This window comes from Panthera onca, chromosome D4 (assembly GCF_046562875.1).
Source record: "Panthera onca isolate mPanOnc1 chromosome D4, mPanOnc1 haplotype 2, whole genome shotgun sequence".
Classification (NCBI taxonomy): domain Eukaryota; kingdom Metazoa; phylum Chordata; class Mammalia; order Carnivora; family Felidae; genus Panthera; species Panthera onca.
In genome coordinates this window covers 93,477,874-93,500,972 of record NC_138351.1, presented here as the reverse complement: position 1 = coordinate 93,500,972, position 23,099 = coordinate 93,477,874, and the positions used below count along the sequence as shown (strand labels likewise).

Sequence of the window (23,099 nt, the reverse complement as noted above, 5' to 3'; positions counted from 1 at the left end):
GAGGCCACAGAGGGCTGGGAGAGGAGGCCGCCTGGCTGAGTTTCCCCTAAGAGCAGAGCAGGGGCCCCCTGAGGAGGATGCAGGGTTTCCGTGGCAACCGCCAGCGCTGGAAAAGATGGGCAGAGACTCTGGGAACGGACCCCACGCGGGGACCGGCAGGAGGGTGGCCCCCTCTCCTGCTCTCCCTGGCTTTCCGCGCCTGCCGCTGGACAGGTGACGGGCATTGCCCAGGAGGCCCACGGAGGCGGGCAAACCCCGACTCGCTGGCCCCGCGCACGAGGTCTGTGCCTGAGGAGGTCCCCGCGTCCGCCCACGCCTCTGGGCCGGCAGCCTGAGGGGCTCAGCCCGGGGAGGCTGGAGGAGGTCAGCCCAGGAGCAAGTTTCATGGCGACAGCTGTCCCTTGCACAGTGGACGACATGTTCTAGGCCCGTGCCAGGGGCTTCACTGGCAGGACTTTATTTCCCAGGCTTCCGTCTGACGGAGGAGAGAGGCCCAGGGTAGGGCCCCTGCTCTAGCGGCCACATCTGCATGGGTCTGCAGTGTCCCAAGCTCCACGTCGTCCCTACGTTCTAGACAGAGTCCCCACGGAGAGAGGTTTCCTCATGGACCTGTGAGCGGTTGTGTGGTGACCCCGCTCCCTGAGCTGCCGGGAGGGCGGCTGCTCCCCGAGCCCTGGGGGCACGGGCTCTGGTGCCTTTCACCGGACAGCGCACAGCCGGGAAAGGAGGGGGCAGCGGAGGCTCCCCCCGCGAGGGTCTGGATGCAGGCCACATAGCCCCACCCCCAGTGGTGCCTGTGAGAACCTTTCTGTGATGCCGGGTCGTGCTCGCGATATAACGCGACGTGACAACGAGGCCGCAAAGCTCTGCGTGTTCTATGACCCAAGTCATGTAGCAAGTAAATACTGGGACGTGGGCGTAGTGGGGTGGATGGAGTCCCCGGAAGACGTCCACCTAGAGTAAATAGGAGCAAACGTGCTTCTGTTTGGGAGGGAGGGTCCACGCAGATGTCATTAAGCATCTCGGGATGAGACCGTCCTGGACTAGGCAGGCCCTGCATCCGATGGCCAGTCCTCCCAGAGGAGAAGGGCGGGGGCCCTGTTGAGGACCGAGCAGAGGTGGAGGGAGGCAGTCACCAGCCAAGGGGCGCCTGGAGCCCCAGGAGCTGAGAGAGGCAGGGACGACCCTCCCCGGGAGCCTCCGGAGGGAGCGGCCCCGGGGGACGGACCCAGAGGACGCACCATCTCAGTGGTGTCTGATGAGTGCCTCATTCCCCGCTCCGCACCCCGAGGGTCAGGGAGCTTGGCCGAGGCCAGCCGGCGGGAGGGGGGAGTGGATTTAACACAGGCCAGTGGCTTCTATCCCCAGCGGCTCTGCTGGAGTGGGGAGCTGTGGGCAGAGAGCCCCTGAAAGGGGAAAATCCACTGTGTCTTATTTGCCTGGGGGGGCTTCCTCGGATTTATTCGCTCCCCTAATTCTGTCTGGCTTAGGCTCGCGTGAAGACTCCCCCTCCCACCACACGGCACCGTGGGAGCCCAGAGCCCCCAGACTCTCCATCTCTCTGCCTCTGTCTCTGTGTCTCTCTCTCTGCCTGTCTCCGGCTCTCGGTGTCACCCATCTGCCAGGCCTGGGGGGCTTAGACAGGCAGGGGGCAGGGGGTTCAGTCATACGAGCCGGGGATGGGCTCCCACAGACCGACCTGCCACGGACGAGGGCGGGTGTGCCCGCTTCACGTGGCCCCGGGTGACAGAGCCCGCAGCGGCCAGCCAGGGCCCCAGGAATGCTGCATGGCCAGGTGTCGCTCGATGACACGGGTGGTGCATAGCCTCCCTCGCACCTCCAGCTATTTCCTGGGCGCCTGTCATCTCCCAGGGAGGCACTGGGCCCCGCGGGGCGGCAGACCGTTTCCTTCCGGCTCCCTGCGGCACCTGCCTGGGGACCCGTTCACCCACCCTGCAGGCCCCACTCTCCAGGGAGTTTTGAGGCCCTGAGGAGAGGAGATGGCTGTGGGCGACCCCCGGGGTCCTCAGGGCAATGGGGTGGGGGGCACTTGCCCCACGACTTTGCAAGACAATACGTTGTTTCTCAGGGTAATGACATTATCGGGAACGTGGTCAACCCGAGTGGTCTTACATGACTATGTATGTGAGCGTGCGTGTGCCTCTCTCTCTCTCTCTCTCTTTTTCTCCCTGTCTACCTTTTCCTTCTTCAGTCTGGAATCCATGGTAGAGACTGGTCAGAAGCATTTAGGTCAGCTCCCCTGAAGCCCGGCCTGGGGACCGGCACCTCGCCGTTCTGCCCGCTCACTGGTACGACAGGCAGGACGCCAGGGAAGGCTGAGCGGTGAAGGGCAGGCGCGTGGCAGGTGCCTCGGGTGGAGGCGGCACTGTTGGCCACTGGCGAGGGCAGGGCCCCGGGCGTGCTGACACCAAATCCTGGGTGTCGGCTCTCGAGCCGCGGTGCCTCCAGGACCGGCCGGCGTCACTGCTCCTCTGCCCTCTGTATTCCCTCCGAGGATGTGTCCCGACGGGAAAGCGTTTTTCTCCCTCTAACGCTCCTTTGGCAATGGGACCCAATAGGGATGGATGGGGCAGGGGTGCCTACGACCCCTCATGGGAGCACTCTGTCCCGCTGGTGCACCAGGCCTCACCGAGTGGGGAGGTGGTTACAAGGCAGAAGGTAACGAGGGGCTGCCCCCGGGGAGGCCGGGAAAAGGGAGGCAGAGCTGGGGACGGTGCGCAGAGGGGACTCGGGCAAGAGCGAGGCAGGTGTGTGGCCGGTGGTGAGGGACGGGTGGTGCCCTCCAGGAGCTCCTCCTGCCCAGACCCGTGGCCCAGGAGCCCCCTGCCAGGACCAGTGATGCACTCATTCCCCGCGGGTGGGGGGCCACGTGGGCAATGCGCGTTGGGCCTGTCGCCTGGTGCCAGCCAGGACCCAGGACCGTCATCAGGGCACAATTGGACAGGCAGCGTGGTCCCAACGCTGGCGTTCCACAAGCTCCTGCTGTGCGCCGGGAATGGTGACCAGCACCGTCAGGACCCCATGACCCTTCGCGCCCCCTGCAGGACGGACCAGTGACCCCTATTCACGGGTGGCCGAACCGAGGATCAGAGCGGGAGAGCACCTTATGGCGGGTGACCCGGAGGCAGGGGCCTGGCCGGCTCACTGCACAGCACCCCAGAGGGCTCCGGCTCCCCCCGCGAAGTTCTGATATAAAGCTGACACTCTTCTAGCCCAGGGACCCTGGCTCCCTGGTCCCCCTGCTTCAAGGAAGGAAAACCAGATGCTTTCCCTGTGGTGACGCTACATCGCTCCCCTGTTCCGCCATTCACGCCAATATCCCTGTGAGGGCTTTCTCGGCACCGGGCCCCTGGCCGCAGCCCCGGGGACCATAGGGGCTAGCGGCAGTGGCCTCACGGGGAAGTTGCGCTCAGGCCTGGCAGAGGTGGGGCCCAAGGCGGCCCCTGCCCTTACAACGATGCCAGCTCAGGGGGCACCCCAAGGAGGCGGGCCTGGAGGAGTGTGGTAGCCCCGCCCCGCGCCCGGCCGAGCCAGCAGCACCCACGAAGCAGGCAGCAAGGCCTTGCCCAGCTCCTGTGGTCACGGGGGAGGGCAAGTAGGATGAGCTGCCAGGCCGCCAGCGCTCTGGGCACAGATGGTTCTCGTTCCCGCTGCCTCTCTTCCGCAGGAAAAACAAACTAGCCCGGGGCCAACAGGCTCTGTTTTATCTTGTGTTTATTTTTGTTGCCATTTGCCTTTGCCTGAAGCCAGCGGCCCTGTGGGCTGCAGTTCTGCAGAGGGTCCAGCGAGAAGGCCCTGGCATTTCCCTGACCTTAGTTAGGGCAGCTCTCCCAGGAGGGGCGGCCGGGCTTCTGAGGACAGTAGTCCACTTCCTGCTCCCAGACTTGTCCCTGTCCCGTGGGGCACAGTGACTTTTCCCAGGTTTGGAGTCTTCTGGAGGCACCAGCAGGGCTGGGATTGAGGCCAGCAGGACAGAGGCAGGTGAGATCCACGGGGGGAGGGGGGGGCCTGAGGGCCTGCTGTGGGCCCGGTGCTGACCAGCCGGACAGGCACCTCGGCCCTGGGAGAAGGCCCAAGGAGGCACAGAGCCCAGGGTGGGTGGTGAAGAGGCCACACCACAGGTCTCATCTACCAGGGCTCCTAGGAACTCACAGGGGAGGAGGTGGTCGGGGCCACGATGGGGTGGGGGGGAGTGTGGGCACAGTGAGCTTCGGTTTTCAGAGTCCTTAGATTTCACAAGGTTGGGAGGGTGACGTGGTGACCCAGGGTTTCAGGGCTGAGCAAAGCAGGCTCGGGGAGTCCCCGGGGGCCAGGCCACCCAGGTCCTGGTAAGTGCGGCTCTCCTGGCTGTTCACTCCTCCCAGACCAGGGAATTCCCCTGGAGCACAGGTCAGTCCTCGGCTGGCTCGCCAGGTGTCTCTAAAGTAGGGAGTCATCCCCCATGGCAGGCCCCCCACTGCCAGTTCAGAGAAGGGGGTGGGGACGGCAGGGGACCACCAAGGGGGGCTGGCCATTTGCCAGACAAAGGGAGGGAGGCCTCAAACAGCCCCTGTCGCGGGGATGCGGGGGCCAGCAGGGCCACTGCCACCCAGGCGCCTCGCAGGTCCGGCGAGAACCCCGGGGCCCAGCAGCCCGGCCAGCGCCAGGCCCTTGCCCCGCGTGCCCCCTGGTGGGGGGGGGGGGGGCGGCGCTGGGGACGAGCGCTCGGAGGCCCCGCCCCCTCCCCGGCCCCGTGCGCAGGGGGGAGGGACCCGCGGCTCCGTCGTCGGCGCCCCCCTCCCCGCGCGCGGGCGGCGGTGACATCACGGCCACGGCGGGAGGGGCGGCGCCCCGCGCGCATCACTTCCTCGGCGCCTCCCGCGGGCGGGCGGACTGACCGACGGACGGACTGACGGTGGACGGTGGGCGGCGGACCGCGCGCAGGGGACAGGAGCAGGGCGGCGCGAGCGCGGGGTGTGCGGCCCCGGCCCTCGGCGACCCCGGCCCCATGGCCGGCCCGGCCCCGCCCTCCGCCGACGAGCTGCCCGGCCCGGCCCGGCGCCTCTACTCCAGGTAGGCTGGGCCGGCGGGGTCCTGACGTGCGGGGACCGGCGGGACGGGCGGGGACGGGCGGCCGGAGGCGGGAGGCCCGGAACAAAGGCTGCGGCGGGCGCGCGACGTGGCGGGGACGCGCCCTCCCTGCGGGCTGGCGGTCGTGGAGGCGCGGGGCGGGGGAGAAGGAAGGGGTGCTGGGATGGGGGGCGCCCGGGGTGGGGGGGTGCGAGGAAGGAGGGGGTAAGGGGTTGGGGGGGGGGCACCCGGGGTGGGGGAGGGGATGCAGAGGTAGGGGGCGCCCCCCCACCCCCTGGCGAGTGCGCGTGGGGAGGGAGAAGGGGGCACCACGGGGTAAGGGAGGGCGTGGGGGGTAGGGGGGAGCCCAGGCTGCGCCCCTCTGAGTCCAGGATTAGCGGGTGGTCAGGGTGTTGGGCTGAGCTGGGCTGCTGCTTGCTGGACCCCCGCCCCCACGGCCCCGGGCCTGGCGGCCGGGAGAGCTCCCGCTTCACCAGCTGTGCTCTCCCGACAGCTGGGCCGCCTGGCACAGCAGGTGTGTGGAGCTTGCCTCGCAAGCCTGGCACCACCTCCCCTCTGCCCGGGTCTGGCTGGGAGGCAGCGTGGCTGGAGGGACCGGGCTTTGTCTTGGGTGGGGCCCTGTTCCCCGAGGACCCGGCACGAGCCTGCGTTCATGGATGGCAGGCCCGAACCCGGGCTGCGGAGCCAGCCAGCCGGGTGGGCGTGTGCCTGCCTGAAAAGGCACCTTCCTCTGGGCAGATTCGCGGATGATGCCAGCGCCCTGTGCTCGGTGCTTCACGCTCTCGTCAGGGATGACAGGGTGGCCCTGCCCACCTGCCTTGCATGCCTGCTGGGTGACTCCGGGCCTGTCGAGGGTGATCCACACGTGATGCCCTGTGCCCGGCCCGGGTGGGCACAGGGTCCTCCGAGGGGAATGGACTCTGCCAGTGAGCGCAGGTGGCCAGGAGAGCAGCCGGCACGGGTGCCGGGCAGGGGCCGCTCATTGACCGCGACCCCCAGAGGCAGGCCCGGCTGCCTCCAGGGGGCCCGACAGGTCCCCGACTTGGCCGGACAGCGTCATCCCCGGGACCTGGCAGCGTCCCCAGCTGCTGGGCCTTCAAGGGGCCTAGCCTTGCCCGAGAGGATCGTCCAGCCCCGGCCGGGCAGCGAATCAGCAGCAAGCCTCTGTTGGGTGCCACCCCCCACGTGTAGAACGAGGCCCCGGTGGTGGGTAGGGGGCCTTGCGGCTCCTCCCACCTCGGTCTCTGTGCCACTGGTCAGAGACACAGCCCCCATTGTGTGGTCCCAGGATTGAGTGCTGGGCCCCCGACCCCGCTCCTGGGCCCCGCGCAGGGGGAGGGGTGCACGGGTGGGTTTGCTGGCAGCTGCCGCTGGAGGCCTGACCCGGGGGATCCCCCCCGTAGCACCCCTGTGGGGACGGCCCGAGTTGGTTCGGCAGCTCCCAGCGTGCGTATGTGTGTGTCTGCGTGTGTGAGTGCACGCGCGTGTGGAGCGGGGAGCTTTAGCCCTGGAGCCCCTGCACCGCCGAGTGTGGGGTCCTCATGGGGCGCGTCCGCGTCTGCAGCCTCGTTGGGAGTCTGGGGTGCGGGGGTGCTGGGGCCCGGCGGGGACATGCCGGACAGGACCCTGGCCCAGGGGAGCGCGGCAGGGACCGGGCTCAGAGGGGATGCTGGGGGAGGCCCCGAGCCCAGCCTGGCATCCTGGCAAGCCGAGACCTGCGTTGAGCTCCAGCGGGCAAGCCCAGCACAGATTTGGGGTGCACAGCCACCGGCGCTCCCGCAGCGCCCGCGAGGAGGCCGCTGGGGAGTCTGTGCAGCCGCGGCCAGGTGTGGGCAGGGCTGTTCGTGCTGGAGCGGGCTTTCAGAGGCTGGCAGGAAGGGTGGGAGTTGGGGAGCCGTGTGGGGGGGCCTCTGACAGGTGGGGGCTGCTAGCTGGAGGGGACAGACTGACGGCGGCACCTTGGGGCAGGCAGAAGGTTGTCTACCTCCTTGATTCGGGCCGGGGAAGCCCCCCTGTGGCACCCAGCACGTGGGTGCCCCGTGACAGCTTTGGGCACTCGGCAGACGGTGATCGGGGGGACCTCCAGGCCAGGCCCAGCCCACCCCCAGTGGCTTCCCTTCCCATGCCAGTTTCCTCCCGGTGACAAGAGTTCAGTGTTTTTCTTTTCTTTACATGTTTGTTCATTCTTGAGAGAGGGAGACAGAGAGACGGACAGACAGAGCATGAGCAGGGGAGGGGCAGAGAGAGGGAGACACAGAATCCGAAGCGGCTCCAGGCTCCAGGCTGTCAACACAGAGCCCGACGGGCTCGAACCCACGGACCACGAGATCATGACCTGAGCCGAAGTTGGGCGCTCAACCGACTGAGCCACCCGGGCCCCACCAGAGTTCAGTTCTTATAAAGTGGGGGTCTGGGGGAACGTGGGCTTGGGACGCACACTGAGAGGGCCTGAGCGTGAGTGTGCCTGCGGGCCCAGCACGTCCCCACGCCGGGCCCCGGGAGGGGAGCTGGTCAGGGAGGCAGAGGCGGTTGGGGCAGATAACGCTCAACCCTGGTCTACCGCACCTGGGCCCTCGTGCCTGGAGAGGGGTTTGGGGGGAGAGGGCCTCGGGGAGGTATGGGGGGAGGGCTGGTGGCTGAGAGGCCCCTGAAAATGGGGAAGCTATGGGTGGCCCTCTCCCCGTCCCTTTCAGGCCAGCAGCTGAGGGTCCCAGGAACTGGGAAGGGGAGAGCAGGCGGTGAGCACCCCCACTGTGGGGTGACCCGCTAGAGGTGTGCCCCAGGCATGAGGCACCCGGACAGGGGCATTCTCAGGAGTGGGTCGGGCACCCAGGCTGCTCTGCCCTGCTGCCCACCCGTCCCCATGGGCTCCTTCCACGGGTGCCCCCGGGCACTGGCCCTGGCAGGGCCTCTGGGGAATAATGGCCTGGCCCCATGGTTTCCTCGGAACACAACCTCAGGTGCTTTCCCGAGCTAGGTGCCCCTCCACCCGCAATTCCTGTTCCCGCCGCGCTGCCTGCCCCGCACTGTCCCAAAATCCCCACGTCAAAGGGAGTCAGTGTGGCTTTGCTTTGGGGGCAACGGGAGGGGGTGGGCAGGGGCCCTGGGGCATCTGCCCAGTGGCCCAGCCTGTGGGTGACATCTCTAGGGAAGAAGGACGGTGACTATGTTTAGCAGCGAGTGGGGCTAAGGGGACACAGCCCCCGGTTAGTCATGTGTAGAGGGAGCCGGGGGCCTGGCTTACAGACCGGCCGTGGTGGTCAGCACCGGAGGACCCCACGGAGTCTGTGGGGCACATAGGCGGGGACGGGAGCCCTGATGGAGAGCAGGGCAGTTTGATCCGGGTGTGGCTGGGCTGATGGCTTCTCCTGGGATGCTGTCTCGGATGCCCAGGCGAGGCTGAGGGGTGTGGTCATGATGCGGTGGCTGGAACAGTAAGACTGGCCCCTGGGGAGTCAATACCATTTTATTAACCGGTAAGCCTGTGGGCAGGCGGCGGGAGCTTGGCAGACAGTATCCCGCCTCCCGGCCACTGTGGTCTGGCCACTGGGAGAGTTGGCCTGGTCGGCCCCACAAGGAAGGGCAGCCACCGCATCCGAGTGGGTCTGTGCAGGGGGCTGTGGCCCCATCTGGGTGGGCAGGACCCCCACAGCCTGGTCCCAGAGGTGTGGGTCTGACCTCCTTGGGGGCTGGAAGATTACAGGTTGACCAGGAGGCATCTATTCCCAGGTGGGAGTGCCGCCCTTCCCAGGGTCGGGGCGGTGAGGCTGGTGGGGAGCTGAGACCACGGCCCCGGGGCCCCGAGGACTCCAGCCGGCCCCGCCCAGAGCCCCTGAGAGTGGGGCTCTCAGTGGCCCTTGGCTTGGCAGGTGGTGTTGGGGGACAAAGGCTCTGGAGTCTTCTTCGATGAGCAGGGAGGTGCACCTGGCCAGGCCGGGCAGGCCTCAGGGGAGACAAGACAGGGTGGCCTGCATTCCGGTGGAATAGGGCCCTGGGGTGGTTCTGAGGGTGTGGGGCTTGGGGATCCAGTTTGTTAATAGGAGCTGGGTAAGGAGGAGGTGATCCGGGCCCTGCCCTGTGCCCCTCGGCTGAGCTGTCCTCAGGTGTGGACGGGTGGCATTGGCAGAAGCCTCAGGGCAGGGAGGAGGGTGCCCGGTCTGGACGCTCATGTGTGCGGGCAGGTAGCTGGGATATCCCACCTCCATATTCACCTGCCCAGCCCCTTCCAAGACCCCACCTGCCAGAGTGGGCAGGGCCTGCAGGGCCCACAGGCTGAGGCTGGCCTTGAGATCCTACACCGGGCGGGCCCCCCCACCCTCCTCTGGTTCTCGGGTTCCTCCGTCTCCTCGACTCCGGGTGGCTTTGGGGAGCAGGGCCCATCCTGGCTCTCCAGTTCCCCCTGACCCTGGAGTTGTGCCCCGTCCTCTTCCCGGGGGCTAGAGCTGCACGGCCTTGGAGCCCTCTGCCACCCCAAAGCCCGTTGCTGAGCTGGGTGAGTGGTCAGGCGGCGAGAGTCTCACCCCTGCCCGCCTGCCCACCCCAGGCCCTGCCCTCCTTGCTGACGATGCTGATCCCTGGCTCTGAGCCGCCCTGATCCCTTGATCCGTCTCAGCCCCCGGGAGGCCCCGGACGACCTGCCCAAGGACCTGGGGTCTCCTGGAGCCTGGGACGCCAGAGCCTTTAGCCCACCACTCTGGGGTGGGGAGAGACAGGGGAACCACGAGGCCGGCGCGTCCCCAGGACCAACGGCCAAGGTGGGGTGGGAGTTGGCCGGCCAGGCGGGAGGCCTGGCGCCCCGCGATGCCGGCCGCCCCCGCGGAGGGCCAGCCTGTGGCCCTGAGCTTGGCAGAGAAGGCCGTGTGCAAAGTGGTATACGGTGCCCCCCGCCCCCGCCCCCTGCTGCTGCCCGTGGGCCTGGAGCTATGGCTGTATGTGGAGAAGATGCGTCGTCACCTGCAGAGGAAGAGGTGCGGGGGGCCGGGGGGGTGGCCCGGGGGTCAGGGTGCGGTGGGAGGTTCTTGGGGTCAGTGGAGGGGGCGGGGGCTTCCAGCCCTGGACGCCGGCCGGTGTCTCTCCAGGGGGCCTCCTCACGTTACCGGGGCCCGGGTCAGACCCCCCCCCCCCATCTGTGATTCGGGATGGCCACGCTGGACACCTCATCGGTGCACCCCCCACCTCCAGGCCCTTCGCACACCAGAAACCTCCTTCGCGGCGGTGGCGATGCCTGTCTCTAGCTAGGCAGGGACAGCAGGGTGGGGAGGCCACTCCCCGAGTCCTATCTGTCAGAGCCAGCAGGGCGTGTTCGGCTCTGAGACCAACGTCTCACACCCAAGCCCCGGGTCCTCCCAAGTCACCCAGGCGGAGAGGTCAGTTCCCGGCATCAGACAGCGCGCGGTGCGCGGCCCTGGCCGTGGGAGGGGGCGGCTGGTAGGCTCCAGACAGCCCTTCCCGGGGCGTCGTGGGTAGGAGGCCCGAGCTTCCGGCACCCCGCTCTCTGACAGGCCACGCAGGCTCTGCCTGAATCTGGGGGCGGCAGGGCGCTGTTGGGGTCCCGGAGCCCACTCTCCCCCGGAGGCGTGGCCCCGGCGTGGGGGGGTCGAGGCTGGGCAAGGGGGGGCTTTGCACCAAAGGCGTGTTTGGTTAGAGCGGCTGAGAAGCAGTGCCGTGGACGAAACTCGTGGATTTGTCGAGGGCCCTGCGTGTTGTCCCCCAGGAACGGCTGATCACCGCGGGCTCTAACAGCGCAGAGAGGGGGCGAGTGCCCGGGGGTGCGCGCGCTGTTTTGCCGTGGGCGCTTTCACTTACCCTTGGGCTTTCCACGGACTCCGGTGATCTGGGTTGGCCCTCGGCCACGCAGAACACGTCTCCCACTTTTCCAGGGCTGCGTGTGTGGTCACTGGGCTCCTCCCACCACCTGCCGGGGACCCCCTCCAGCTTGGGGCCCGCTCCCCCGCCCCCATGGTATCTGTGTGCCGTGTCCTCCGCTGACCGCTCTCCCGCCCTAGGGTAGGCAGCGGGTCAGGCCTTGAGCGTGGAACTCACAGGACCAGCCGCGACGGGCCAGAGGAGGAGGCCGAGGTTCTGAGTGATGAAGTGTCCTACCCCGGGCCCCCTAGCAGGGAGGGCCGGAACCAGGGCCAGCCTGATCGAGTGACCCCCAGACCCGAGGCTCCCCTGACAGCCACGTCCTGAGGGCAGCTCGCCCAAGGCCCAAGGGCCATGGGGCCCCAGTGAACAGAGCCCGGGGTAGCAGCTGGGGAGCCCTGGCCCCAGCCCATGGGCTGGCAGAGCCCAAGGGTAAGGGACAGCTTCTCTGCAGCCCCTGCCCAAAGGTGGAGGCATGAAGGGCTGGCCTGGCCTCCGGTCAAGGCGTTGGTGGTGGTGTGGGGCCCTGGGCCCGTGGACTTGGGCTGGGTTCATGGGCAGGAGTCTGGAGCAGTGTCCCAGGGGTTGGGTCTACCCTGGGGCACGGTCCTGTCATGCCCTCCCACAGTAGCGCCCTGGGCGTGGGGGAGTGGCTGTCCCGTCGGGCAGCTGTGGCCAGCAGCTGAACGCTTCTCGGCTCTGGGGGCTGGCTGACCCACAGCTCAGACGGAGCCGTGACCCCGGAGAGGTGACGGCAGAGGATGTGGGACGGGGGAGGGGCTAGGGTCAGGTCCTGCCCATGTGGCCTTGACTGGTGTCCTGAACCTCTCTGAGCCTTGGTTGTCCTTGGTGAGGATCGAGGGCTGTCGCGGGCCTCTGTAGCTACTCTGGAGGACTGACGCGGCACCAGGTCCCGGAGCGGGGGCGGAGGGAGGTCCCTCGCCCCGGGCGGCTGAGCCTTGAGGGGAGGCTGTGTTTGGAGCTTGGCCGTCGTGGGCTGAGGGTCTGGCCGTAGTCACGGACTCATGCGTTTGCCCGGGGGCCCCTGAGCCCTGGTCGTGAGGGGCGTGCAGTGAGGTTCGGGCACGGGTGAGCCGCGCAGGTGCCAGCCTGGCGATGGGCACGCTGTTGGACCCCGCACGTGCTTCTGGGCATTTCTCCAGAGACGTCGACGTCTGTGCGCACAGGCGTGGCCTCACCCGAAGGCCCCGTGGTCCCAGTGATGACGGGGGAGCACGGGGCCCCTGCGTGACGGCGTGAGGGGCAGGCTGTGACTCCTTCTCTCTGCCCAGGATGGAGACCTCGTGCCTGGAGCTGGCCCTGGAGGGCGAGCGTCTCTGCAAGGCCGGGGACTTCAAGGCGGGCGCGGCCTTCTTTGAGGCAGCGGTGCAGGTGGGCACCGAGGACCTGAAGACTCTCAGCGCCATCTACAGCCAGCTGGGCAATGCCTACTTCTACCTGAAGGAGTACTCCCGGGCGCTGGAGTACCACAGGCACGACCTGCTGCTGGCCCGGTGAGCACGCGGCCCGCCTCGGGGAGGGGCCGTCACAGCGCGGGCAGTGCCGGGAGCTCGGGGTCCAGGGAACCCGAGGGCGCCCCTGACCTGGGAGAGGGGGAGGGGGCGGGGCGGCGCCTGGCAAGTGCCCCCAGGGGCTGTGTTTCAGGGGAGGCGTGTGTGTGTGCGTGTGTGTGCACACGGGTGTCCCTTGGTGTCCTGAATGTGTCCTCACGCGGGTGCCTGTCCCTGGAACGGGGCGGGGGGGGGGGGGGGGGCGCGACCACTTGTGTTTCTGAGCGTCTCCACTCCCCTCTGGCCTCCAGACCTTCCCCGAGCTGCTCTCGTCCCTGAACACCCTTCCTTGCTTGTTCCCCGCCCGTCGGCAGCCGGACCCCCCAATCCCGGGTGGAAGCGGAGCTTCTCAGGGCTCCCCCCAGCCCTGCCCACGGGCCCCTCCCCGGCCAGTGAGCCGCACGCGGTGTCCTCAGCACCCGGCGGGTGTGTCGAAAGTTACTCCCACTGTCAGGCCCCCCCGACTCTCCTGGTCTCCATTGGGGCACCTCTCTGAGCCCGAGCCCCGACGGCCACAGGCTGGGCCCAGCAGAGAAGCGATCCCCAGCTGGGCTGCCTGCCCGGGGCTGCCCGAGGGGACCTCGCCTGCCGTCGGCGAGACCCCTGCCCGGCATCGCCCCCACTTGCCCCCGGGTTGGTCCTGCCAGGCCTCGCCCGCCCCTGCCCGGGCTCCTTGCTGGGCTCGGGGTCCCGGCCGGCCCTCAGTCCGGCTCCTCGCTGCCTCCTGCCCTCCAGGACCATCGGTGACCGCATGGGGGAAGCCAAGGCCAGCGGGAACCTGGGTAACACACTCAAGGTGCTCGGCCGCTTTGACGAGGCCATTGTGTGCTGCCAGCGGCACCTGGACGTCGCCCGGGAGCAGGGGGACAAGGTAGGTCGGCTGCTGCCAGGCTGCCTGCCGAGCCCCCACCTACAGGGCTGAGGCCCGGCCCCCCGTCTTCCATGTGAGCTCCCCCAGACCCACCAGCACCCCTCGTCCCTCCTTCCGGTTCCAGAGGGACACAGGGTGGCGCGGCAGCCGGGGTAGAACAGCCGTGGGCCCCGCCCGGTGCCGGACCCTTGACCTACTCTGTGACCCCCCCCTCCCCGTGACCCCGGGCAGGGGAACAAGACGGCCGGCCCCAGGTCATAGCTCAAGGCGTGTGGGCCAAGCGCGCCTTCCTTCCCCCCGGGCTTCCGAGAAGGACCTGGTCGCCCTGATGGTGTAGATGACAAGGGGGCAGGTGCCAGGCCTGTCCACCAGGAGGCAGTGTTCGCTTGCCCCGTGCCCAGAGGGTGGCAACCACGTGCAAACACGCCTCACCCCTTCTTGGGGTCCCGGCCCTACTCCCACATCTGCACCTGATGACGGCCCCCCTCCAAGTCCCTGCCTTTGGGGGACTGCAGGCACAGTGGTCCGGGGCCAGGGGGTTCCTCGGGGGCCATGTCTGCGGAGGGCCAACCTCGGTGCCACCTTCAGGTCGGGGAGGCGAGGGCATTGTACAACATCGGCAACGTGTACCACGCCAAGGGCAAGCAGCTCTCGTGGAACGCCGCACAGGACCCCGGGCACCTGCCGCCCCATGTCCGGGAGCCACTGCGCAGAGCCTCCGAGTTCTATGAGTGAGTGGGGCAGGTGGGGGCACCACGGGCCGGGCCAGGGTCTGGCCGTAGCGCTTCCGGAGCCGCTGCGGTAGGCGCGGGACCCCAGGCACGGAGCACCCACATCTGGCCCCATCACCTCTCTGCAGACCCCCGCGTGGTGACAGCCAGGCCGGCTCTCCTTCCCCAGCCCCACCCACCCTCAGGCCTCCTCGGCTTCCCGCGCATAAGTCACAAACAGCAGCGCCGAGAGGCAGGGAAACGGCCGAGCAAAAGCCACACGTGGCATTTAGAAAACGTTTGGCTGGAAATAGGGCGGGGACGTTGGGCTGAGCCTCTGTGCTGGGGAGGACGCTGGTGCAGGAGGACAGAGGCTGCACCCGAAAACCAAAGTCTGGGGCCGGGGAGCCCCTGACCTGAGCCTCGGAGCTCAGACAGCACCCTCGTCTAGTGGCTCCCTAGAGCCACTCTTCTAGAACCCCAAGCTGCCCTCTTTCTGGGGCACGCTCCCAGCAGGAGCTGAGCGGAGGCTGCCTGCTCATCCCCTCTGGCCGGGCGGCTGGGTCACGAGCCCCTGCTTCCCTTGCACCGAGAGGGCCACGGCTCAGACAGATGCAACCCCCAGGAGGAACCTGTCCCTCGTGAAGGAGCTGGGCGACCGGGCGGCCCAGGGCAGGGCGTATGGCAACCTGGGCAACACACACTACCTGCTGGGGAGCTTCGTGGAGGCCACGACCTTCCACAAGGAGGTGAGTCCCCTGCGGGGCGGGGGTGGGGGGGCCAGCTGCCTCGCTTCGTCTGGGCTTGGCTCAGGGTCCCAGGCTGCTCTTGCCAGACGTGCAGACTTCGGGCTGGCCACGCTGGGCGGGGAGGCCACCCCCGCCATCCACATCGGGTCCCGGGGCTGCTCCGTGACCACCCGGGCCTCGGGTCTGTGTCCCCAGCGCCTGGCCATTGCTAAGGAATTTGGAGACAAGGCGGCCGAGAGGAGGGCGTACAGCAACCTGGGGAACGCCCACATCTTCCTGGGGCGCTTTGACGTGGCCGCCGAGTACTACAAGTAGGCAGGCCTGCCCGCCCGCCCCCACCCCTGCCCAACCCCACCCGCCCAGCTCGGGGGAGGGGGCCCCTGGACACCAGCCCAAGGTCGGGAGGTGGGTCTGACCTCCCAGCCTCTCCAGGGGCCAGACGGTGGGGGGGGGGGAGGGTTCTGGGCCACAGACTGACAAAGCCGGGGTCCTGGGGCTGCCGGGGACAGGAAGGACTCTGGTGCCCTTCACTCGGTAAGTGCGGGCAGAAGCCGCTCTGTGCCAGGGACACAGCTAACTGCGGCTGAGGGCCTCCCAGTGCCAGTTACTGGGGGAACCCCAGAGCTGTCTTTGCACCCCACAATATCTCTGGAGTGCGGGTATAATCCTCCGTGTGTGGACCCAGAGGGTGGAGATCACACGGGCTCCCGGGAGGATGCTCTGCCAGCCGCCTCCTGGCTTGAGGAGCAGAGTGGTGACCGCCGGGCACAGGCCGGGTCGTCAGCACCAGGTCCCGTGCGTCCAGATCCCGGGCTGGGGTGTGCTGTGTCCCCCGTCCCCCATGCAGGGCGGAGGCTCGGGGTGGGGAGGTGACTGGCCAGTGCGGGTCCAGCAGTGACGGGGCTCCAGAGACACCCCGGTGGGATCCCGGGGCTGGCGGACCACTTCCCCCCCCCCCCCCCGCCCTCCGTGCACCCCTCGGCTGGGGGCTGTGAGCAGCGCCGCGTCCCCAGAGAGGGCTCCCGGAGCCCTCCTTGCTGGGGCTGAGCCTCCCCCTCTCGCAGGAAGACGCTGCAGCTGTCCCGGCAGCTCAAGGACCAGGCGGTGGAGGCACAGGCCTGCTACAGCCTGGGCAACACCTACACTCTGCTGCAGGACTACGAGCGCTCGGCCGAGTACCACCTTCGGCACCTGCTCATCGCCCAGGAGCTGGCCGACAGGTGCGCGCGCGGTGGGGGCGGGCGGCGTTTCGGAAGCGGATCGCGGGCGACGGCCGTGGGTCGTGAGCACGCACGGTGCCACGCGCCGAGGCGCGCTTAATCCGTTAGATTTACGCTTTGTGATTTTCACCCGAATTGAAAGATTAATGACCCGCGGGACTGCCCCGCACCCAAGGGTGGAGGGAGCCGCGGGGGTGAGAGCCTCGCCGGCCACTAGGGGGCGAGGGAGGCCGAGGTGGGCACTTCAGGTGGGGCCTGCTGCGCTCCCGTCAGGACGGACCTGACGGCCTGGGGGCTGCAGAAGTGGACTCGGTTTCCCTCCCTGGCAGAGTGGGAGAGGGCCGGGCGTGCTGGAGCTTGGGGAATGCCTACGTGTCCATGGGGAGCCCGGCACAGGCCCTGACCTTCGCCAAGAAGCACCTGGAGATCTCCCAGGAGGTAAGCCAGGCCTGCCCCCCTCCCTGCCGGAGACCCCCCGGTGCTGCTCAGCTCCCTTCAGACCAGGCAGGGCACCTCTCGCCCAGCCTGCTCCTCCCTCCTTTCCAGGCTGCCGATGTGCACTGGGTGGGGGGGGGGGCCGCCACCCCCTGCCTGCAGACGCCTGATGGCAGCTTATCTGGTGTAGCCAGGGGATGGGGGGAGGGGAGCGGTGGCCTGCTTTCCACCTGAAGTGTTGGCGTTCCCTGTGGGCAGGGCAAGGTGGGCATGACCTACCGCAGGCTGCCCTTGGGGCTCTTCCCCTGGAACCTTCCAGCTGGACACCTTGGGGACGGTAGACAGGGTCTTTGAGAGCCTGTCCGCACGCAGGACCCTCCTACTGAGGTCAGGGTGGTCCACGGCCAGGGGCATCACCGGTGACCTCCGGCTCCCTGGTTTCTGGTTGGCCCTCTTACCTCCGCCCCATCCTTCTCCTTGGCCCCAGCGGCACGGCCACCTCCCTCCAGCACATGCCCAGCACCTGCCCAGACCCACCACGGCCCCGTGTCTGTTGTGGGTGAGACCCACCGGAGCCCAGGCGGTGGGGAGGAGCAGGGAAGCTCGGGCCAGGAGAGTCCCCCACCCCCTGCCAACCGGGGCCACCAGCAGAGCCGGCCCCACAGCCCCCTGAGCACGGGTGGGGGCACGCCAGTGGCCCCAGAGCTCCACTCGAGGCCCGGCCCCGGGCCCACCTCACTTCTCTGCGCTTCTCGGCCCCTGCTGAGCCTCTGCTCTGAGCTGGGGGTGCCTGAGGGGTGCACGTGAGGCTCCAAGGGGCCGAGAAAGCTGGAGTCTGGACCAGACCACCTGTCCTCGGGAGGGCGCTCGGGAAGGAGGGCCTCACGCGGCGCCCCCAGCGTTCTGGGGTGTGAGGGGCGCCCCCGGGGCACAGGGAGGCCTGGTTCCCTGGGAGGTGCGGGGCTCATGATTGTCTGTAGGAGTCCCCCAGCCCCCCTGCCCCCCAACCTGGCCCTGCTTGGCTGCAGATCGGGGACCGAAACGGGGAGCTCACGGCCCGCATGAACGTGGCACAGTTGGAGCTGGTGCTGGGCCGGCTGAGCAGCCCCGCGGCCGCGGAGAAGCCCGACCTGGCCGGCTACGAGGCCCAAGGTGAGTCCCGGGCTGGGTGGGCAGGGGTGTGGCGGGAGGGCAGCCCGGAGAGCTCAAGGCTTGGGCCTCGGGACGGCGCTGGGCTTCCGGGTGCAGGTCTATGGGGAGGTGGACTCTGCCCACAGGAGCCCTTGTGACAGAACTGCCCGGTGAGGGTGGCAAGCCCCCGTCGCTGGGGGTGTCTGTCCGCACCACTTCTCCGCCCTGCTCTGGAGCTCCCGGGGGCGCGGGGGGGTGGTGACCGGGTGTCCAGGGTGCTCGGGGCACAGACGAGGGGCCCTGTTTCCCCAGGTCAGGTTAGGAATCCGAGATTGGGAAGCACGGGGTGGAAAGGGGTGTTCGGGGGCAGGGACGGTGTGGGCGAAGGTGTGTCCTGAACAGGAGGCCTTCGGGCTGGTGCTTCACGGTCTCTGGGCCAGCGAGGGCCTGAAGTCACTCTGAGCTCCCCAGGTTGATCCCCTGGCTAGGAGGGGGGGGGGGGGCACTCACTGCCCCTCCCTCCGTGCTCCATCCCCTTAAGGGCTGAGGACCCCCCACCACCACCACCTGAGGCTCAGAGCTGGGCCTGGGGGCCAGAGGGGGAGGCTGAGTCAGCCAGAGATGTAGAGCCTCCCTCCGGGCGGGCGGGCGCTACTCAGGTGAGCCCCGGGACCAGCCAAGGCAGCTATGTTGATCTCAGTCCCGGGCTGCCTGTAGCCCCATGTGGGTGAACATTGCTAGGCACGCAGGGCGGGATGTTCCTTGCAGAGCAAATGGGTAAATAGGGGGCTGGGGGGGCCACCCCGAGCTGGCTTCCCCCGTGGCTGCAGGCGGGTGTGGGGTTCCGCACAGGGCGCTAGCTGCCCCCTCCCTGCCTGCACCGACCCCAGCCTGCGGGGAGTCTGGCCCCAACCCCCTCGTGGCTGTGTTCCCTAGGGGTACCCACCTGCCCCAACCTGGAGCCCGTCAGGCCTGCAGAGAATGAGGCCCCAGGAAGTGGCACCTGGCCGCGGTGGAGAGGCTCCAGGGTTTCTAACGATGCCTGTCCTGGGCAAGGGGAGGCACGTGTCCCCACCCCTCCTCAGGGGCTGAGACGGAAGGGAGGGTGCGAAGGTTTCTGGGACCCCCAGCCACCCTTGTTTTGGGGTGATGTGGCTGCAGGGGATGGGATGGGGGAGGGCCCCCCTCTGCCCCCCACCCTGCCCCAGGATGTACAAGACGGTGGCTCCCTTTGGGCGGGGGTTTTCTGAGGGTGGGCAACTCTGTTTGGAGCCCCTGGCCCTGTGAGGCCGCTCTCTGCGACACCCAGCAGTGGGTGGGGGCAGGGCCCGGCCCGGAGGGCTTCTGGAAAGGCTCCCCGGGGCTGCGGCCAGCTCCAGGTTCTCTGGCAATTTTCCCTCTTCTCCGGGCTGAGGAAAGGGGGGCGCATCACGGGTGGAGGGCTGGGCTGTGCCGGGAACAAGGCAGCTTCTGTCCTTCCCACGCCAGCCCTGCTGCTCTGCCCTGTGCCCAGACCCTTCCCAGCCGGGGCCCCCGGAAGCCCCCTCCCTGCCAGGCTGCCAGCGCTGGGCCACCGGCCGAGGCGGGGCAGAGGCCCTTCTCCAGAGCAGCCTGCTCCGGGTCACGGAGGCAGGTGTGGGGGCCCCAGGCCTGGGGATGCGGCTGCTGAGTCTGGGCCGCCGTGGAGGAGCCCCCCCCCCCCCCACTCAGGTGAGCCCGGCGGGGCCGGGGCCTTGTGGACGGAGCGCCCCAGGAGTGTCCTGCGGGGGTGGCATTACTCACCCACTCATTTGGCCAGTGCACACTGAACGTGGGCACTGGCCTGGAAACTGCCCCTCGGGGCGGGGATGCTGCACTGGCGTGTGTCGAGCCTGGCCGTTTGGCGGGGGGGAGGCGGGGGGATGAAGGGGGGACCAGGTGAGCGCCAGGGAAGGGTGTTGACCCAGCCCGCCACCTGGAGCCCAGGGAAGATGCCTCAGGCTGCTTCTGGGAGGGAAGAAGCCTGGGGCCGGTGGGCGGGGACCGCGGTGGGCGGGGACCGCGGTGGGCGGGGACCGCGGCTGGTCCTGGAGGCCGGGACCCAAGGTGTTTTCTTTCTTGATAAAACAAGGGCCCTTTATGCAGCTGGGGGACCCAATTTACAGGTTGACCTCAGCAGCCTTGCAGCCCCCATCCCAGCAGAGACCCCAGGACGCGTCCTGACACTGCTGCCTGACTGGGTCAGGCCTCCCAGGTCCCCTGGTGTGCCAAGCCCCTTTGAAGCCAGGCTTGGGACACACTGGGGAACGTAACCGGCAAAGGTAGCCAGAAACGACCCGTATGTGGCAAACAGCGATAAACAAAAAACAAGGCGTGCCTGGGAATGAGCAAGCGCTTGGGGAGGAAAAAAGCTGAGCGGCCGGGTGGGCGTGCCGCGTGGGCTTTGTGGAGGCCGCTGTCGCCCTCAGCTCGGCCGAGGAACAACACACACCAGGCGGCTTACAAAAATGAATGTCCACTTCCCGCGGCTCTGGAGGCTGCGGGTCCGGGAGCAGGGTGCCCGCACGGCCGTCCCGGTGACGGCCCTCTTCCCGGGTGCAGGGGTGGTGTGGGGCTGGAGGGAGGTCCCCAGTGTCTTCTTATAAGGTCACCAGCCCCATCCCCGGAGCCACCCTCATGACCTCAGCTAACCCTAATCACCCCCAAGACCCGGCTCGCTGATGTCATCGTGTTGGGGGTGGGGTCTTCAGTGTGGAATTGGGGGGACACAAACGTTTGCCCCATAGTAGTGACTTCTGAGCAAAGGCTGAAAGGGGAGAAGGGAGTGAGCCTGAACGGAGGACAGCCATGCAAAGGCCCTGAGGCCTGGGTAAGGCTGGCTAAGAGGAGCAGCAGGGAGCGGGAGAACCTCTGCCCTGTGCAAGCCCCTCCCCATGCCAGGGGGCCCTGCAGGGTGAGCAGAGGAAGAAGATCTCACCCAGGCCCTATGGGCATCCCCGGGGCCCCCAGCATGTATAAGGGACAAAGAGAGCAGAGAGGCAGGTGAGGGACGTGACACTCAGGTCCCGGCAAGGTGAGGAGGGGTCGGATTCTGGATCTGTTTTGAAGGAGGACCTGCCAGGATTTTGGAAGTTGAGACTGAAGGCAGGAAGGAGTTGGAGGGACACAGCCCAGCAGCTAGAAGCTGAGTTGGGCGCCTAAGCGGGCCGGCTGCTTGCAGGAGGGGCGGGATGGGGCCTGGCCAGCCTGGTGGGGACAGAAATGATTCTGGTCAGACTCAGGCGGGAGTGGGGTGGTGCTCAGGGAAGTTTCCAGACCTTCCCCTCTGGGGTGGGTGGAGCGGGAAGCCCGCCAGCGTGGCTCTGGCCTGAATGCCCCAGTGCGCGCGCAGCCCTCACAGAGGGTGCATTTAGCCGGGCCCCGAGGGCCATGAGGGGACCCGCCCTGGAGCCGGACACAAGCTGTGTCTCAGAGGAACATTTCAGCCTCCGCCACGGCCTGGGCCCAACGGTCCAGCCAGGCGGGCCCCAGCAGACAAAGTGGGGAAGGCGAGTCAGACCCCCCGGGTGTCAGGGGGCGGCCGAGAAAGGGGCCGGGTTTTCGCTGGCTGTGGTGAGTACAGGGCCATGCACAGGACCGCTCGGCGTCCCCCCATCACTCCCCGGGCCAGGTGATGCCCCCAGACAGTTTGGTGTTGGAATGATCACATTGTTCCTTCAGAGCTGCTTGTCTGATCCAGGGAGGGATGGGCAGTGGGGACCCTGCCCCATCTCCTTGGGCCTCACAACACGGGGTCAGGCTCCGGCTGCACACCTGGGCGAGGCCCGGTGGCCAGGGGCCGTTCTCAGGGGGCAGAGGCAGACCCGGTGCTGACCACGTGGCCAAAGTTGGGGGGATGGGGCCCTGCTGGGGGGGGGGGGCGGGAGGGGCGGCAGGCAGCCCCAAGTCCTGGACCCACGCGGCTGCCTGCTGTCCCCTCCCTGGACAGCAGCCACAGAAGCCCCTCCTCCAAGATCTCTGCTTTTCTACCCGGCCTCTGGAGGGTAGAGAACAGGGCGTAGCTTCCTCAGAGCCTGAAGGCCAGCCGCCCACACCATCTCCTCCGTTCCTAGGACTCCCTGGGCATTTGGTTCGGGCTGGTCTGAATGCCTGACCTCCCGGACGGCCCCTCTCTGGGGACCGTGTCTTGGGCAGTGGGTGTGGGCTCAGAGCCGGGGGCCCGAGGTGGGGTCGGGGGCCGAGCTGAGGGCTCCCTGCCTGGCCTCGCTGCCGCTGGTGGGGCACGTGCCCCGTGCTGTCCGTGGCACGGCGTCACCAGTGAGCTCAGTGCTGGGGTAGCCAGAGGGCAAGGCTTCACCGCGACGTGGGCTGTGGGTGTCCACAACATGCCAGGCGCCATAAGATGCTTCCCACGGGCTCCCTGTGTGGTGCCTGCAACATGCCTGGAGGCTCAGTCTGACGGGGGTACTGAGCTTGAGGGAGGGTAATGGGTCCAAGGTCCAGTGCTGCCCAGACATGACTCCTGGGGCATCTGCCTTGCTCGCTCCACCCACAGTGCCTCCTTGCCTCATGCGGCCCCACACTTGGACAAGGGTCCCTGGGGCACCCGGTTGGTGCCCAGCACGTGTCTGCAGGTAGAGGGGCGCTCAGCTCCTGGGAGGATCTGGGCTGCCCATGTGCGTGCGTGCAGGGTGGGGGGTGAACGGAGTCCCTTAAGGGCAGGCACGGGGGCAGCACAGCCAGACCCTCTGTCAGGCCCCTACAGGGTCAGCCCATCCCCACGCTCGGCTGCTTGCCGGGTGGGGCGTGCGAGGTCGTGCAGACACTGCGTTTGCTTCCGTGGAGACGGTGACGTTGGCGGTTCATCTGCGGGCCCCAGGGTGCAGGCCCTCCGGAGGGCCCTGGCCTGGGCCAGCCCGCCTCTTGGCCGAGGGTCAGTGCCAGGCTGACTGGGCCCCCTGTCTTCCAGGTGCCAGGCCCAAGAGGACACAGAGGCTGAGTGCAGAGACCTGGGGCCTGCTGAGGCTCCCCCTGGAACGGGTGAGTGGGGCTCAGGGTGGGCAGCCGGCTGACGAGGCAGGTGTGATGGGTGCTGAATTGCTGCCTCCCAGCCCAGCTCCCGTCTGTCCCCCGTCCCCGCCGTGGGGGGCAAGCGCCCTCTCTGCAGCCCGAGACCCTGGAGCAGCCATCCGCCCCCAGAGAGGCCCCCACGAAGCCCCACTTCCTCCCACTCACCCCAGGGGCCCGCCAGCCATGCCCCCCCGGGGGACAAGCCACGGTCCTCGCAACCTGCAGGCCCCCAAGCCCCCACCCGGCCACAGTCCCCAGTGTCCCAGCCGCTCCCCGTGCCTTCCTGCTCCCTGCCGGCCGAGACTCTGCCCCGGGGGAAGCAGAGCTGTTACGGGCAGAGCAGACCAGTCAGAAGCTGGGCAGGGGGAGGCTCCGGGCCCACTCTGTACCTGTCGGAGGTGGGTGCT

General features: G+C 68.3%; 1 protein-coding gene across 6 annotated transcripts in view; it reads left to right on the top strand.

Annotated features, from left to right (window-relative positions):
- The first annotated feature begins 3,660 nt into the window (after positions 1-3,660).
- Positions 3,661-23,099, top strand: part of GPSM1 (G protein signaling modulator 1) — a 28,337-nt gene continuing 8,898 nt past the window's right edge. Inside the window, exons 1-10 of one of the 6 annotated variants that reach the window (XM_078436229.2) lie at positions 3,661-4,002; positions 12,249-12,470; positions 13,263-13,398; positions 13,987-14,129; positions 14,734-14,857; positions 15,053-15,168; positions 15,922-16,077; positions 16,407-16,515; positions 17,541-17,664; positions 22,592-22,662. In XM_078436229.2, coding sequence (XP_078292355.2) covers positions 12,250-12,470; positions 13,263-13,398; positions 13,987-14,129; positions 14,734-14,857; positions 15,053-15,168; positions 15,922-16,077; positions 16,407-16,515; positions 17,541-17,664; positions 22,592-22,662 — 1,200 coding nt within the window. In that variant the 5' untranslated portion in view covers positions 3,661-4,002; position 12,249. Of the gene's footprint in view, positions 4,003-4,821; positions 5,074-9,703; positions 10,059-12,248; positions 12,471-13,262; positions 13,399-13,986; positions 14,130-14,733; positions 14,858-15,052; positions 15,169-15,921; positions 16,078-16,406; positions 16,516-17,540; positions 17,665-22,591; positions 22,663-23,099 lie in introns of those variants that run through there. The other 5 variants (XM_078436226.2, XM_078436228.2, XM_078436230.2 and 2 more) reach the window with 5 other exon arrangements.